This window comes from Podospora bellae-mahoneyi, chromosome 2 (assembly GCF_035222275.1).
Source record: "Podospora bellae-mahoneyi strain CBS 112042 chromosome 2, whole genome shotgun sequence".
NCBI lineage: Eukaryota > Fungi > Ascomycota > Sordariomycetes > Sordariales > Podosporaceae > Podospora > Podospora bellae-mahoneyi.
The window spans coordinates 4,042,899-4,058,630 of NC_085881.1; the positions used below are offsets into that span (position 1 = coordinate 4,042,899).

At 54.5% G+C, this 15,732-nt stretch overlaps 4 protein-coding genes across 4 annotated transcripts; 2 read left to right on the forward strand and 2 right to left on the reverse strand.

The window, feature by feature from the left end:
* Window positions 1-481: 481 nt before the first annotated feature.
* Window positions 482-5,980, forward strand: QC761_211120 (uncharacterized protein). Its single transcript, XM_062876847.1, has 6 exons — window positions 482-1,134; window positions 1,256-1,358; window positions 1,448-2,707; window positions 3,028-3,458; window positions 3,536-3,861; window positions 3,921-5,980. Exons 3-6 carry the CDS (start codon window positions 2,365-2,367, stop codon window positions 4,798-4,800), a joined length of 1,980 nt encoding a protein of 659 aa, XP_062735484.1. The 5' UTR covers window positions 482-1,134; window positions 1,256-1,358; window positions 1,448-2,364; the 3' UTR covers window positions 4,801-5,980.
* On the reverse strand, window positions 5,533-7,802 carry QC761_0043520 (uncharacterized protein; the record flags this gene model as incomplete). The annotated part of the gene is made up of 2 exons (XM_062872385.1): window positions 6,064-7,802; window positions 5,533-5,986 (listed from the first exon to the last, which is right to left on the reverse strand). Exons 1-2 carry the CDS (start codon window positions 7,134-7,136, stop codon window positions 5,533-5,535), a joined length of 1,527 nt encoding a protein of 508 aa, XP_062735485.1. The 5' UTR covers window positions 7,137-7,802.
* A 36-nt stretch (window positions 7,803-7,838) lies between these two features.
* On the reverse strand, window positions 7,839-13,521 carry QC761_211130 (uncharacterized protein; the record flags this gene model as incomplete). The annotated part of the gene is made up of 2 exons (XM_062876848.1): window positions 12,868-13,521; window positions 7,839-12,812 (listed from the first exon to the last, which is right to left on the reverse strand). Exons 1-2 carry the CDS (start codon window positions 13,255-13,257, stop codon window positions 7,839-7,841), a joined length of 5,364 nt encoding a protein of 1,787 aa, XP_062735486.1. The 5' UTR covers window positions 13,258-13,521.
* Window positions 13,522-13,851: 330 nt separating this feature from the next.
* FMO1 (monooxygenase) lies at window positions 13,852-15,291 on the forward strand (the record flags this gene model as incomplete). The annotated part of the gene is made up of 1 exon (XM_062876849.1): window positions 13,852-15,291. The coding sequence occupies one exon, from the start codon at window positions 13,852-13,854 to the stop codon at window positions 15,289-15,291; it is 1,440 nt and encodes a 479-aa protein (XP_062735487.1).
* Window positions 15,292-15,732: the final 441 nt, after the last annotated feature.

The following is a 15,732-nucleotide window of genomic DNA, read 5'->3' on the forward strand; positions in this document are numbered from 1 at the left end:
CGAGGAAACGAACAGGGCGAGGTTGCTGGGCCGCAGACGGGAAGGGCGGAGATCAGACAATCCTCGTCAAATCGAGAAGGTAACCCAAGGGGCACACTGTTGGGGTTTTCCGAATCCATTTCCCAACCCTCTTTGTTCACTCTTTGTGGTCATTTTTGAGAAGGAAGTCACGCGGACGTCAGCAGGTTGCATGCCTTGTACGGAGTACCTTGGACAGCCTCACGGCCCAATCCCACCTCGTCCGCTTGTTCCGTATCAACGATAGTTTGTCATGTAATTCTAGACCAAAGTGACAGCATTCAGAAGCGTGAAAAGAGTTCAGACGAAAAGCAGCATGCCGTTGGGGTCGTCTGTTTGAGAGCGGTGGAGGCCGGCGGCACATCAGACATCAGACGCGAAGCTGTCCCTGTTTCACCAAGGGCAGGCTTCTCGAAGTCGTTTGGACGACATAGAGGACATCCCTGCGATGGCGTCGGGAGAAGTCGGGGGGAAAACCTGCACCATCCATGCAGCCCGCAAACTGCATGCTCGTGCCTTCCCCGGGCCTGCCCCTGAGACTCCATCGCCCCACCGGCCGGTCCCCCCCTCAGACGATTTGCGATGGACCCACCCACACCCCACCACAGCTCCACCGGGTCCCATTGACGGCCGTGACAGTGTGGGAATCTGCAGAACCGGAGTAGCGGTACCTCTCGACCGTTTGAGATTGAAATTTCCCTTTTCCGCTTTCTCGGTGAAATCTCTGCTATCTCGCAGAACTCGCAGTGGTTGTATATATCGGCGCCATTTTGCGACAATTCGGAACCCGACATATATGCCACGATAGCGAATTTCCCGGCAGCACCGGTTTTCTTGTACACAATGCCGCTGGAGCCGGTGTGTAACACCAGCAACTGATCCCCAAGCGCGTGCCTCTCGCTGGACTTATTAGGTAATTCTGCAAGGAGTGGCAGAGGTCACGGGTTGTCGCTGAGACAAGGGAGACTGTATTTTACAGATGAGAGGCCGACAACCGATCCCGACTTGGCTGCCGGCCAGCATCTCAACTTCAGCCGACGGTTCGGGACGAGGCCCCTTAGCCCAAACAGGCAATGGCACCCATCATCGACACTTTGATTGGTCAGGTGCTGCGAGGTTAGTGGCCTGTCGAGATGAAGCTGAGAAAACCTTCCTCCCTTGCTGACCCCAGAAAACACGTAATTTTTCAGGCCTGTTTTACAATACACGATTACATCCAGCTGAAAGACACAAGCAGAACGTCCTGCTCATCGGCGCCAACGGGTGTCCGCCATGTTTTTTCACTCTCATGAAAATGTGATTGTGCGCTCTCAAGCACGTCTCGGCGGGCGGCTGATGAGGTTCGTTCTCAGATTCCGGCCATTCCATAGCTGCAGGAGTGACCACCTTCGATGTGACGGCGGTACTTGGCTTGGCTCACATAGCGCAGGAGGTACCTTTTTTTATTTTTACGGATCGAGAGGTCTGGGTCTGACACACCCTGGCCAACCAACCACTCAGCAACCAGCCTGTGACGTCGCGCGCAACGGTGCGGCGGTCAATTCTTTTTTGATATTTTTTTTTTCGTTCTCTTCCCAACGAGAATCAAGCCCAGGGCCCAACAAATTGTTGCAAAAAAAATAAAATAACGGGATATTCGGGAGCGATTTTGATTAACGCCCAATATGCGTTTCCATGGATTCCGCGCCGTGTCGGGAGCCCATTCCGGTCCTTGTTGAAGTGGTTGAACCTCTGGGGTGTGATTGTCGGTGACTCCTGCTTTCGGTGTCGCCCGGCCGTGTAAGTGGAAACCCTGACCGCTACGGGAACTCGTACCGGTACCGGCACCCCTGATGACAGGGGATCGTGACTTCTTTGTTTTTTCCCTAGTATCCCACCCATCGAGGCCCAACGTGCGAGCGTGCCCAGAGAGAGGTCGTAGCCCTTGAAACGTCCAACGAAACCTCCAGACAGGCCTCCGTCGCATCAAGTAGTAAGGTGTAGCAGGCGATGGAGCTGCTGCTGGCTTCTGCTTCGCGCCGCCGTGGTCTTGCAAAAAGGTCTTAAAGAGGAGGCTTGCCGTCGCCAACAAGCATTGTTGTTGTTGCTGTTGTTGGCAAGACACTCCAACAACTATCACTACTGTTGACCGAAAAGGCTCTGGTGGCCCAATCGATTACACGCCCTAGCGGTAGTTTCAGTCGCCGTAATACTACTTCTAATAATACGCCGGCTGGTCGCTCAACCCTCGACACACTAGACTCACGCCGCAGGGGACCCTCCCGTTCCTGTTCCTCCTCCTCTTCGAAGACTTCTTTTGTTCTCCCGACTCCCACACATCCTTCCCCCTCGTCACTCGCACATGCAATGGCTTCGTATGCTCCCAGCGCCTCTTCATCCGATATCTCAACGCCTCGGTCAACATCCCCCTCATCGTCCTCAGTAGCGTCGGCCCGGTCCTCGCACTCATCTATATCTACCTCTAAGCGCATGTCCATCTCGTCTTCGCGCAGAATATCCGCCGCCAACCCAATGTCGTCTGTTGACATCGCTGCCATTGAAGAAGCCATGAGAATGGCCAACCTCGACACCCTCCGGGGTTACCAGCAAAAGACCTACGGCGAGGTCAAGCAGTTCGCCGAGACGCAGTACCTCTCCCAGAACCAGGCTCTTGGTTACCAGGTCATCAACGAGCCCATGTGGAATAAGGGTGAGTCAACATTCTTTTCTCTCTTCTCTATGCGCGTCATTCCGTTTAGCAGGGAAGCGGTGCCAGAGCTTAAATCTTGCACCGTGTCCGAGCAGACCTGCTCCCGAACCTGTCCGGACCATCTGACTCGAATACCGGCTCTCCCCCCCCTTCTCCCCTCCCTCTCCCCCTCCCTCTCTCTAAAGCATCATATCCCCCTACCTCCTCTCCTCCCGGTCTATTCTTTCTGAACCTTGATGAGCCTTTGCCTCCATCAATGACCTCCCGCATCCTCCCTTCGTTGCGCACCATGGCAGCTAACATCACGTCCCTCCGTCAAGGCCTCTCTTTTACCCCAGAGCAGCGCATTGCCAAGAACCTCACCGGTCTTATCCCACACGTCATGGAGGACTCGGGCAAGCAGTGCGAGCGTGCGCTCAAGATGATCCGGACTCGCCAGACCAACATTGACCGCTATCTCTATCTGTCGTCGCTCAAGTACCAGAACGCCGACCTCTTTTACCGCCTGCTCATCGACAATGCGAAGGAGCTCATGCCTCTGGTGTACACTCCCACCATTGGTGACGTGTGTCTTCAGTATTCTACTCTCTACACCCGCCCCGAGGCGCTCTACATCTCCATCAAGCAGCGCAAGTCGATAAAGACGATCCTCAAGAACTGGCCATATCCAAATCCCGAGATCTGCGTCGTGACAGACGGGTCTCGCATCCTAGGCCTGGGCGATCTGGGCGTCAATGGCGTTGGCATTCCGGTAAGTCACGTCGGCAAAAGCTGTGGACAGACGCAGCGGGGTCCCGGTGGGCTGGTTGGCTAATTTACATGCATCAGATCGGCAAGCTAGCCCTGTACACGGCGGCGGCGGGTATCCACCCGGATAAGACGCTCCCCATCGTTCTCGACTGCGGAACGGCCAACGAGACCAACCTCAAGGATCCGCTGTACCTGGGCCTGCGCTCGAAGCGGCCCTCGGTGGCCGAGCAGCAGGAGTTTATGGACGAGTTCATGACTGCCGCTGCCGAGGTCTATCCTGAAATGGTGGTGCAGTTTGAGGATTTCGAGTCGGAAAAGGCCTTCAACTACCTGGACCGGTATCGGAACAAGTACAAGTGCTTCAATGACGACATCCAGGGCACTGGCGCTGTTGTTCTCGGAGGGTGAGTTTTGGCCTCGCCGAAAGATCCGCAATTTTTGCTATTGCTAACCTGTTTTGCAGCTACATTGGTGCCGTGAATCTTTCCGGCGTTCCTCTCGAGGAGCAGCGCCTCGTCTTCATGGGCGCTGGCTCTGCCGGTGTCGGTGTCGCCAAGCAGCTTGTAGAGTACTACACCAAGCGTGGTCTCTCCGAGCAGGCGGCCAAGGACAAGTTCTGGCTTGTCGACACCAAGGGCCTCGTGACCAAGGACCGCGGTGACAAGCTCGCCGAGCACAAGAAGTACTTTGCTCGCGGCGACAACAACGGCCTCCAGTTCAAGTCTCTTGAGGAGGTTATCGAGTACGTCAAGCCAACCGCTCTTGTTGGCTTGACTGCCACCTTTGGTGTCTTCACCGAGTCTGTCGTCCGCGCCCTCAAGGCTTCTGTGGACGCCGGTGGTCTCGGCCGCAGACCCATTCTCTTCCCTCTCAGCAACCCCCTCACCAAGGCCGAGTGCACTTTCGAGCAGGCCGTCACCTGGACTGATGGCACCGTCATCTTTGCCTCTGGCTCTCCTTTTTCTCAGTTCACCATCAAGCTCGGCAGCGACCAGGCCATCACCTACTACCCCAACCAGGGCAACAACGTCTATGTCTTCCCTGGCATCGGCCTCGGCGCCATCCTCGCCAAGGCCACCCGTGTCACCGACAACATGATCTACACCTCTGCTGCTGCCCTTGCCGGGTCCCTTAACGCCGAGGAGGTGCACAAGGGTCTGATCTACCCCCGCATTGAGCGCGTGCGTGATGCCAGCGTGATTGTTGCCCGCGAGGTGATGAAGGCTGCGCGTCGGGATGGTGTGAGTGCCCTGCCCGAGGAGCAATGGCTTACCTGGGAGGAGTGGGGTGACCCGGCTCTTGATAAGTATATCAAGGAGCATATTTATGACCCTGCTCTTTAAGTGTTTGTTTTTCGGGGAGGGGCGGGTATTGAAATTGGGAGTCTATAATGACTGGATGAAGCTGGGTTGGGAGAGAGGGAGGGGGGGAGGGGGGAGTGCATTACTGGCGTTGTTTACTTTCAGGGAAGGACTTAGCTTAGCCTTTTTTTCTTTTTTTTTTTCTGTTTTCTTTGCTTTTGCTTGCCCCTTGGTATGAGCATTGCGGGGATTATAATGGGCTTCTCTTTTTTGCGGTTATCTCTTTTTCTAATGAATGATATCCCAACGAAGAGTTGAGGAGACCAAGTTTCACACGCACAAGATTTGATTTTTGGATGGACTACAATGGATGGCAGAGTACATGGAAAACGGGAGGTTTCTGAGGCAAGACAAGACAAGACAAGACAAAATTACAGTTGTTGGTTGTGGCGGTGTCAAGTGAGCGTGCAAGCGCGGAATAGATAAAAAGAGGGAGGAATCCAAATACATATACTACTTGTTAGAATGAGAATGAAATGAGAGAGAGCGGTTTGTGTCAAGATTGTTGATGCTTGATAGGATAGGTGAAGGTTGAATGAATGATTTGGTGTGCAGTTGTTGTTAGCATATGATGTGTTGTTGCTGTTGTGTGTCTGATTGGTGAACCTATAACCATCACCGCAGTACCCCTTTACAACACCTGAGTGCTGTCCACCCTCTCACGTCAACATTCTCATAAATCTCTCTCTCTCACAACACCATCCCATCCCATGGTTAAACCGCCCCCAAAGTCCCCAACCTCCCCCCAAAATTACCTCCATAAAGCCTCCTAACCTCCGCCCCCTTTTCCCCATTGTATCCTCCCCCTCCTCCTTCCTCGTTAAACTCATCCATTATGAAAGCATGCAGCAGTTTGATCTCGGGCATTCTTTTCAGTTCCTCCCTGACCCAGCCGTTTTCCTGCCGGGTGACTTCGCCGTCGTAGAACAGCAGGTCCTCGGAGTCGATGATCTCCGAGAGAGCAAAGGTGAGAGGAAAGAGTTTGGAGCGGTAGATGAGCCAGAGCGTCTCGAGGCCTTCGAGCCGGAAGGTGGTGTTGTTGAGGAGGGGGGAGCAGAAGGGGTTTTTGGAGATGAGGGAGTAGTGGTGGGCGGTCCAGACTTGGTGTGGGGGAGAACCTGGGGGGAAGAGAGAGGCGATGGAGAGGGTGGAGGAGGGGGATTGGAGGCTGTGATGGGGTTAGTAAGCAGATGTCATAGAAGGGTAGTTTAAGGGGTACATAAAGAAAAAAAAAAAAAAGCTCACTCAACAAACCTCACCGGCCCTTCCCCGGCAGGAAACAACTCCCTCCCCGGCCCCATCCCCAACCCCCACTCCCACCCCCCCATCCTCACCCTCACCACATCACACGTGACAACCACCCCGACGGTCTTCAACCGTTCCCACAAACCCCCAATCTGAAATCTCCTCACCTGCCTCTCCAACTCCGCCCGATCTTGTGGTTTTCGTATCAAGACTTGTTCGGCAAGCTGCTGTATATCCAGCGGCGGCGGCAGCTCCCCCTGTCCTACACTACCGACAATCGTAGCCGCAAAAACAGGCCCGACACTCGGCACCTTTAGCCAATCCACCCCGGGGGAAAACCAGGTATGCCCCGTCACGTACGCCTGCCCATCCATCGTCACGACCTTTGTCTTCACCAACCCCCCATGTCTCAAGCAAACAACTCTGCTCTCATGACATGTCCCCGCCAACGGCGGCGGTGGTAATAAGTTGGTAGTCACCACCGGTCCTGGCAAGGGGTTACTCCCCCCGTTCCCCCCAACCCCCTGATGCCCACCGCCCACCCGTGGTCTCCAATCCCTCCCGACCCTTCCCTCCTCTCCTTGGGTCCCCCCTTCGAAAACACCATGGTACCCCCTCACCCTACCCACCACCTGGCCCCCTCTAGGCAAATACCCGCCCCTGACCTCCAAAACACGCGGACAACCCCAAAGGGCAAACTCCCATACTTTCATTCTAACCTCGACCGGCAGTTTCCTAAAGTAAGAAAACTTGGGGGCTTGGGTAGAAAGCAAAAGGTGGGAGTGCACACCCCCAATCTCGCGGGTCAGCTGTCTTGAGAGGTCCCGTTTTATGACTGAGAGCTGGGACTGGAAACTGGCCTCTAGGCGGCGGTGGGAGGAATGAAGGTCGGAGGAGAGGCGGTGGACTTCTTGGGTGAAGTGGGCGAGGAGTTGTTCCCAGGTTAGGAGGGGGGGTTCGATCGTAAGAGAGGGGGGGTTGTCATCGGAGGAGGAAGGGGGGTGGTGGTGGTGGTTGTTGTTGTTGTTGTTGTTGTGATGGTGATGGTTGTGGTGGCTGTGGTGGGTGGTCATTTTTAATGATACGCCGAACGCTGGTGGTGTGAGATGGATGGTTAATGTAGAGATATGCTGCTGGAAGAAAAGGATGGATGATGTGTTGGTAGGATATGGTTGTGTGACAAACTCCTCCCTCGACTTCGAGACATCCTTGTCTTATACTCCCACAAATGTCTCGCTACACAACCACCTCCCCGCCGAAACCTCCCCGGCTTCAAACCCCCCTTACTCACACGAAAACTACTCACATCCGACTAGACACATGCAGACAAAAGGTGACCACTTGCACGCATCTAGCCGCATCCCCCCCCATGCTTGCACATCCTGCGTTGCACACACCCAATCAAATCTCACTCCCACCCACCCTCTTCCCAGCCTTGTTTTGTCTGATTGGGACCAGAAAAAAAAACGCTGTCTTGCTCAAGGTCCGTACATAAACTGTGGCTACCGACCTCAGTCAATCACTATCATACATGCATACAAACTTTGCTGATTTTGTTTTTTTGCCTGTTGATCACTCCGTCTTCCTCGAAGGTACCCATAATCATGAAAAATAACTCCCCGTGAACCATGATTCCTCAATGTCCATTACCACTCCCGCCCTCCCCCGCTAAAAAAAAACAAAACAAATGCATATTTTCCTCCCTCCATAGAATAAATCCAGACTCCACAAACGTAACCTGCCCAAAACCCAACCCCTCAACTCAACGAGAACTCCTACTTAGCCTCCCTCATCTTCCTATCCGCCCTCTCCACCCTTCCCCTAGCACCCGAATCCAAACTCCTCCACCACCCCCTCAAACCAGTCATATATCCCCTATAACCCTCCCAACCCTCCACTGGCGCCCCCTTAATTTGCGGCGCCCCCTCATCAGCATCAAACACCGCCCAGCTCGACTCCTCCCCCGACCTCAGCCCAAACCCCTTCTTGCTAATCGACTTGACCTGCAGCCTCTGCAGCAAAACCGCATCCCCCGCCCTGACAACAGGCAGCGACTCCTTGTGCGGTCGGTACAACTGCACCTCCACAACACTACCCGGCGCGATCGACGGGTCGATAATGTGAAATGACATGACGTATTCCCTCGGTCCCTTCTTGGCGCGGACAGGCGTGGTGGGTTCAGAGGTGACAATCGCGGCGACGACGGGGTGCTCGTCCACGTGGTATTTCAGTGAGGTCAAGTTGATGCAGTCGGGGAATTCCTGGCGGAGGCGCTTGGTCAGGTCGGCCTTCAAGGCGGCGGTGCTGGTGTTGTTGTCGTCGACCAGAGGGGAAGCTGACTTGGTTTTGGACGGAGAATTCAGCGCATCCTTTGCGAGACCGACGCTGACATCTCCCTTGGATGGCGAGGCCAGCGCGCCTCTCGCCAATAAAACGCTGAGATCCCGGTTGGAGGGCAAGTTAAAAGACCCCTTGGGCTCTTCCTCGGCGTCCTGGTTACTCGACTGTAAGCTGTTCGACCGCCTCCTCGCAAGTCGCGGGCTAATTCGTGTTGGCTGCGGCTCCTGTGGCTGTGGCTGCCCTCTCTTGCTCCGTCGCGCTGCTACCGACTGCTGGGCGAGCTTGACGCTCACATCTGGCGAGGAGGAGGATGACGCTGCCATTTCGGGCTGCGGTGACATGTGCTCTTGAGAGGATGGCGTCTGGACCGTGATTTCTTCCTCGGCGCTCTTACTAACAGCTCTGGTTTGCGTGGGCGGCTCGGAAAGCTCTAATTGTGTGCTCTTGCCTCTGACTGCCTTTTTCTTGTTCTTATTCCGTTTGCTTGCACGCGTCGCTGCAGCCTTCCGAACAGGCGCACGCGGGACTGACGCGACTTCTTCCGCATCAGACTCGCCCGCGTTGAAGCTCAAATCTGGCGAGCCAGCACTGTTGTTGCCTGGCTGCTCTAGAACAACACCCGCGTCAGCCTGCTGGGTTTCTTGTTCCTCCTCGGCATCGTGATCCTCAGGCTCCGCTTGCACCATGCTCTGCAGAGGGGTTGGGGGCAGCTCTGTCTCCCGCATTGCTTCCTGAAACCCTTGAGCGAATGGCGACAGTTTCTTCTGAGATGCAAAAGAATTGGTGAGAGGAGGCGAGGCAGGGACTTCTTTGCCCATTGGTTCATTGTTGGCCGGTGCAGTTGCACCCTCGACCGGCTCCAGAGACACCACTGCTGGCTTATCCTCGTCGACAACAGGCACCGGGACTTCTCCATCTGCCTCCTTAACAGGCTCCAGATAAATTTCCTCGACAGCATCCGTGTCCTCTTGCTGCTGTGTGTCCTCCAACACCTCTTCCTGTGCTTCCTCAGTCGCTTCCTGCTCTATAGCAGCATCCTCCACAAGAATCTCAGTTGTCACCTCCATGATAACAGTCTCCTCAACAACCTCCTCAACCACCTCGGTAATGATCATGCTAGACTCGACCTCTGCTCGTGGCGTCTCTGCTTCCATAGGCGACTCGAAATGCGGCGTTCCCGCATCAAGCATATCAACATCGACGTCATCGTCAACCACCGACATGGGTTCGGCCGTGCTGGCTTTTTCGTGGTCGTCTTCGACATCCATCTGGTCGTCATCGGCCTCGACTTGACTCGCAAGTGACATTTTGTCATCTGCCGACTCGGACGCCATACGCTGGTTAGCCTGCTCTTGTTCGAGTTGTTCCAGTACCATGTCGTCATAGAAATCCTCGAGTTCCCTGTCGAAGTCCCCGGGGGGCACATCGTCAGCCATGTCAATTTCGTCATTCTCATCTTCCGAAGGGATATAATCAGCATCGTGTTCATGCTCGGATTCATTATCAACGTCGAATTGGCCGGCCGACTCGGCAGCAGTGACATCTGGCCGCTCAAGTTCCGATTTGGCTGCGACATCTGACTGGTCGACTTTTGGTTCTACCTCCTCAGCTTCGTTTGTAGCAATAGCAGCCGGCTCTTCAGCCTCGGATTCCTTATCTTCCGACTCTGAAGCGGCAGCCTTCTCGGGAGAGGCGGCCACCGGTTCAGCCTCGGATGCCTTATCCTCCGACTCTGAAACAGCAGCAACCTTGGGCGGTTCAATCTCAAGTTCAGACTCGGAACCAGACACCTCATCCGTGTGTTCAGGTGCCGACATGACAAAGGAATCTTCCTTGTCGGCATGCTCATCAGCGGGTGCGCGTGCTTGCTCGTCGTGCCCATCAGCTTGGTGAACAGCAAAGTCAACCACATGGGTCTGGCCACCAGCAACCGCAGGGGCCTCGTCTTCGGCCTCGTTGGCTGCTTCCTTGGGCTTCGAAACCTCACCCTTGAGCGCTGTAGCCTCATGCTCGTCATCCGAAGCCTCATCTCTGGCTGAAGCCCCATCCCTTGGTTGTGGCGCTTCACCTCCACGGCCCGAGGTTTCCTCTTCAGGCTCTTCATCTTCGTCGGAAGCCTCTTCCGCCGTGTGGTCTTCAGCTTCGTCTTCATCTTCATTTTCATCTCTAACAGAAGCTTCCTCCACCTTGAGATCTCCAACTTCGTCTTCAGATGCTGATTCATGCTCCACTCCAGCCCCTCCAACCTCCGAGACCTCCTCTTCAGCATCCGGCATCTCCTCCTCAGAATCATAGACATCCTCCTCAAGCTCCCGATCCTCCTCCTCAGATCCCTCCTCGTCCTCTTCAGAGTCCTTAGCTGCTTCAGATGCCTTAGCTTCCTCAGATTCCTCAACCTCCTCAGAAAGACCCGGATCAACCTGATCAGAACCAATCCCCGGGCTCTTACGAGTCTCCTGCGTCGGTTCAGCAGCCGGGGGTGCCTTGGGCGCAGGCATAGGCACGTCATCATCCTCTGAGTCCGAAAGCAAGCTAATCACCATCGGCCCCTTCGGATTCGCCCGCGGCAACACCCTCCCAGTATAAACTGGCTTAGCCGCCGGAGCCTCCTCATAATCATCATACTCATCCCCCTCCTCCTCATCACCATACTCCTCTTCATCGTCCTCCTCCTGGTCCTCAGACAAATCATTGAATCCCTTAAACTCCGACTCATCCAACACCCCAGCATCACCATACCGATCCACAATCTCCTGATGAACCTCCTCTTCCTGTTCAGATAGACCCTCATCATCATCCGAGGGCTCAACGTAGTTTCGCTGGTCGTAATCGCCTTCTTCGATGGGCTCACCATACGCGTACTCATCTTGGACGGCATCCTGATCCTCCTCATCGTCTACACCAACGGCGTCTTCCTCAAGTGAGTCATCACCCTCTCCATAGCCACGAGCTTCCTGAGTAGCAAGTCCACCATCCGCAAACTGGCCTTGCAACCCGCCATTCCCGTAGCTAGCAAACCCATCCGGCAATGCGTTAGGAGTAACATGAGCAGCGTGGAGAGCCGCATCGCCAGGAGGCATCCGAGTGTCCTCCTCCAGAGCGTCATCAGCAAAGTGGCCGCCCTCGGTTTGGTTATAGCGCGGGGACTCTGTAGTAACCGTCCACTGATTGTTATCAAAGTTCTCCGCCATGGGAGGCTGTTGAATGGGCAGATCTTGAGTGTCGGCAGACGCAAAATAGTTGTTGATATGCACACCAGACGGCGCGTCATCAAGATACGAATCAGGATATGCCTCGTTCTTATCAAAGCCAGTGGCCCCATGGAAATGTTGATCGTGAGCATCCGGAGGGGGTGCGGTATGTGGAATGTGAGAAAACCCGAATCTAACTTGGTCTGCTATGCTTGAAGGTGATTGAATCCGGGCGGGCGTGCCAGTGCCAAACATGGAGAAACCAGGAGTCTTGGGGGTGCCAAAAAGTGAGCTACTAGCAAACGTATCCGTGGCAGGCTTTTGGGCGGCATCAAGTTTGGGCATGTCCGTGTTGGCATTGGCAGCCGGGGGACCGGATCGGCTTTCAGTAGCCTTTCCAGAAGCCTGGTCATGTTGGGGGGTAGCAGGGGCCAACTCTGGCATCGTGAGAGCTGGCTGCTCCTGAGCAACAGGTGACCTTTTCTCCTGCTGCGCTTGGGCAAGCCTGGGATGCTCCTCGGAAGCCGGAGACTTCTGTGCCTGCTGCGCATGAGCAAGCGCTGCTTGGCTAAGTACGTCCATGGCGCTCTCTGTACGCACTGGGGGTGTCTGCACTGGCTTGGTCCGTACCGGCTCCGTCTCCATCGGCTCCGTTTGCGCTGCCTCGACCCGTGTTGACTCGGGCTGTACTGGCTCTGTTTGCACCGGTTCAGTTTGCACCGCCTCGTCCGTGGGCTCGGTCATTTCAATATCGACTGTCTGGACTCCCTCATCCAGCATTTCTTTTTGTGGCGAAGGCTGCGGGGACGTTTTCCCGGTCACATCTTCGTCCATAGACTCCTCAGCTGGTGACTGAGGTTCAGGGCTAGGTGACTGGCTGGTATAGCGCCACGCACTGCTATCGCGGCCAAACCGAGTTCGTTTGCGACCCTTGCCCTTGACTCCTCCGTCTTCCTCGAAAGGGTCAAACCCATCCTCGAACAGCGCACCGTACGACAGTCGCTGCCGTTTGATGAGTGCTGGGGATGCATATTCGTTCTCGGCAACTTCGAAAAACTTGCGGATTGTAGGGACGTGTTCGGGTGGTTCTTCGGGCTCAGGTGTCGATGGTCGAGGTGCTGTCGCAAGCGGAGCCGGCGGTCGAGGCGAGGCCTCGGTCTCGAGTTCGGGATGGTCGATGTTCAAGTGTCTGAGCTGGTTTGTTTCGCCAGATTTTATCTATAGAAAGCTGTTAGATGGATTGTGAGTCAGCGAGCAAGCGTCATGACCGCACCTGCAAGACAAACTTCTCGTCGAACTGCAATTGCCATTCCACTCTGGAGCCAGGGATGCCGCCTGGCGATGTGTCCTTTGTCCATGTTACTTCCTCTAGAGAGAAGAGTAGCTCATCACCGGCTCCTAGACCACATTTTGAAAGAATCCTTGCGCTGGAACCATGGAGCTCGATGCGAACTTGACCTCGAGCACGACGCAGTCGTACATCGGGCTCTGCCAGCAAGAAAGCAAAGGTCTCGGTGACCGAGTTGTAGGGCCAGGTAATGCCAACTTCGCCTCGCACGGTTCGCGATGGTTGATCTGGCAAATCGGGGCCAAGCTGGGCAATGGGTGTTGCGAGTTTGGTCGCCAAAAGCGCAGCGACGTTTCCGTCTTCAGCCATCTCCATGTTGGATAGAGCGTTGTGTCGATGATGTGAACGCGGTCGGGTTCAAATTACTGAGAGCGCGTCATTTCCGGGTAAGCCAGGAGGTACGGGGAGGCATGTAAAGAAGTTGCAATGCTTTGGCGACGGTTGATGAACGGAGGCAAGTTGTGCAGCCTCACAAAGCTGCTGCTCTTGGGTTGAGTTGCTCTTTGGGAGAGCTCCTTCAACTTTCTTGAGGTTCTGTCGCGCGAATGACGGCAGCGGGAAACCAGTGACGTTTCCATTGGTAGGTTCCAGCCTTGGAGAAGCTTTACAGTGGGTCTTGCCTGGGAGCTTGCAGATGAGGCATGCTCCATCGCCTGAAAACGGAAGGCGGTGTCATTTTGAGAGCCTTGGCAGTTTCGGGAGCTTGGGCCAGCCTGTAATTTCGTATTCGAAGCACGTAATTGGTGTATGCAATGGTAACGACTTGATGATCAGTTAATGAATGGATTCGACTGACAACCACCTCTCTTTTCCCTCAAGTTTGTATACTTTGTTTTCAAAGAATCTCTTGACGCCGAAGATTCCATCTATCTATCCTATTCGACTTCTGAGCCACAGATCCTCTCCAACATGGGCGTCGAAACAGTATTAGGCCAAGCACCATTCGGTATTCACAGAATCGCAGTCATCGGCGCTGGCCCATGCGGTCTTGCTGCGGCCAAGTATTTGGTGGCCCAAAAAGCCTATGAAAAGATCGATATCTATGAGCAGCAATCAGAGGTTGGAGGCGTCTGGAAGTATAGCGCAAAGCCGGCGGAGAACCGTCGTGTGCCCCAAGTGAACCCCGAATGCCCGCCAGACCCCCCTTTGGAGCCTGGAGATGGCAATGACGATAAGGGACCAGTTTTTCCCTCGCCCATGTACAAACTACTACACACAAACATTCCACGAGGTTTAATGCCTTTTACGGACTTTCCTTTCTCAGATGATCTCCTTATCTTCCCCTCTCGCGATGACGTACAGGACTATCTGGTTCAGTACTCCCAGGACATAAGGCACCTCATCAGTTTCTCTACCGAGGTCAAAGATGTTCGCCTGAGAACAGATGCCAAGGGAAAGGATCAGTGGGACGTGGATGTGTTATCGCTACGAACAGGCGAGCTTACGACCGCAACATACGATGCTGTTGTTGTCGCATCTGGTCATTATTCTATCATTTATATCCCCGACATGAAGGGGATATCCGAGTTCAACAGCACACACCCCGATATAATTTCTCACTCCAAATACTACCGCACTCCCGAACCATTTAGGAACAAAAAGGTCATCGTGGTGGGCAACGCTGCCTCGGGCTTGGATATCGCCTCGCAAATCAGCCAAGTCTCGCAACAACCATTACTCTTATCGGTGCGGACACCAACCCCAGAGGCCAACCTTGAATGGACCGGGGCCGAGGAAGTCCCAGAAATTGAAGAGTTTCTCGTGGCAGACAGAGCTGTCCGATTCAAAGAGGGCAGGGTTGAGAAGGACATTGATGCCATCGTCTTCGCAACGGGCTACCTCTACTCCTTCCCCTTTCTCACCTCACTACAACCACCGTTGGTGACGGATGGGCGTCGAGTCAGGGGGCTCTATAAACATCTCTTTCACATTGAACACCCAACATTGGTGTTCCCAGGACTGCCTATAAAGGTGGTACCATTCCCCGTCTCACAAAGCCAAGCAGCCACCTTCTCACGGGTGTGGGCGAACCTGCTGCCCTTACCATCAGTGGATAATATGAAACGTTGGGAGGACGAGGAAGCTGAAAAGAAAGGTTCCAAGTATCACGTCTGGCCGGTGGGCGCGGATTCAGAGTACATCAACTCGGTCTATGACTGGATCACTGAAGCCGGCATTCCAGGCAAGGAGCCACCTCGATGGGACGAGAAGCAGTGCTGGCAGAGAACCATCCACATGAAGGCCAAATTAAGGTTTGAATTGGAGGGTCGCAAGGCGAAGACTCTCAAAGAGCTCGGTTTTGACTATGAGCCGGAGCAGAAAGATGACTCGGGGCCGTTGTTGCTTTGAGACACGGCCCCGCCCCGAATGTCTCACTCAGCACGCCCTTTCTCAAATCTAACCGGTCGCCGATTCAGTGGGACCGGGTCAGACACCGAAGTGCAACGCAAAAAGCCGGATGGCGATTCAGAACACCATCAAAATATCATCACCATGATCGGTAGATAATAGCCGGAAGTTAAAAAGAGCATTTGGGGGCGGGCTCTGGCATAGATATTCCCCGCCTCTCTCATCCAATCCCTGCGACCAAACCCCACAGGGAGTTTCCGCCGAAGTGGTAGCCCCGGAGGTGTGCCCGGCAGGGGTTACAACAGCGCGTTGGGGCGCTGGAAGAGTCGTTCCCGATCCCGAGAAAGGGACAAAGTCGCATCACATTGCTTGATCTGATGTGGCTAATCATGGTATATTTGTAAGCATATTATCGATTATTGAACCAGATTTGGTTGAATC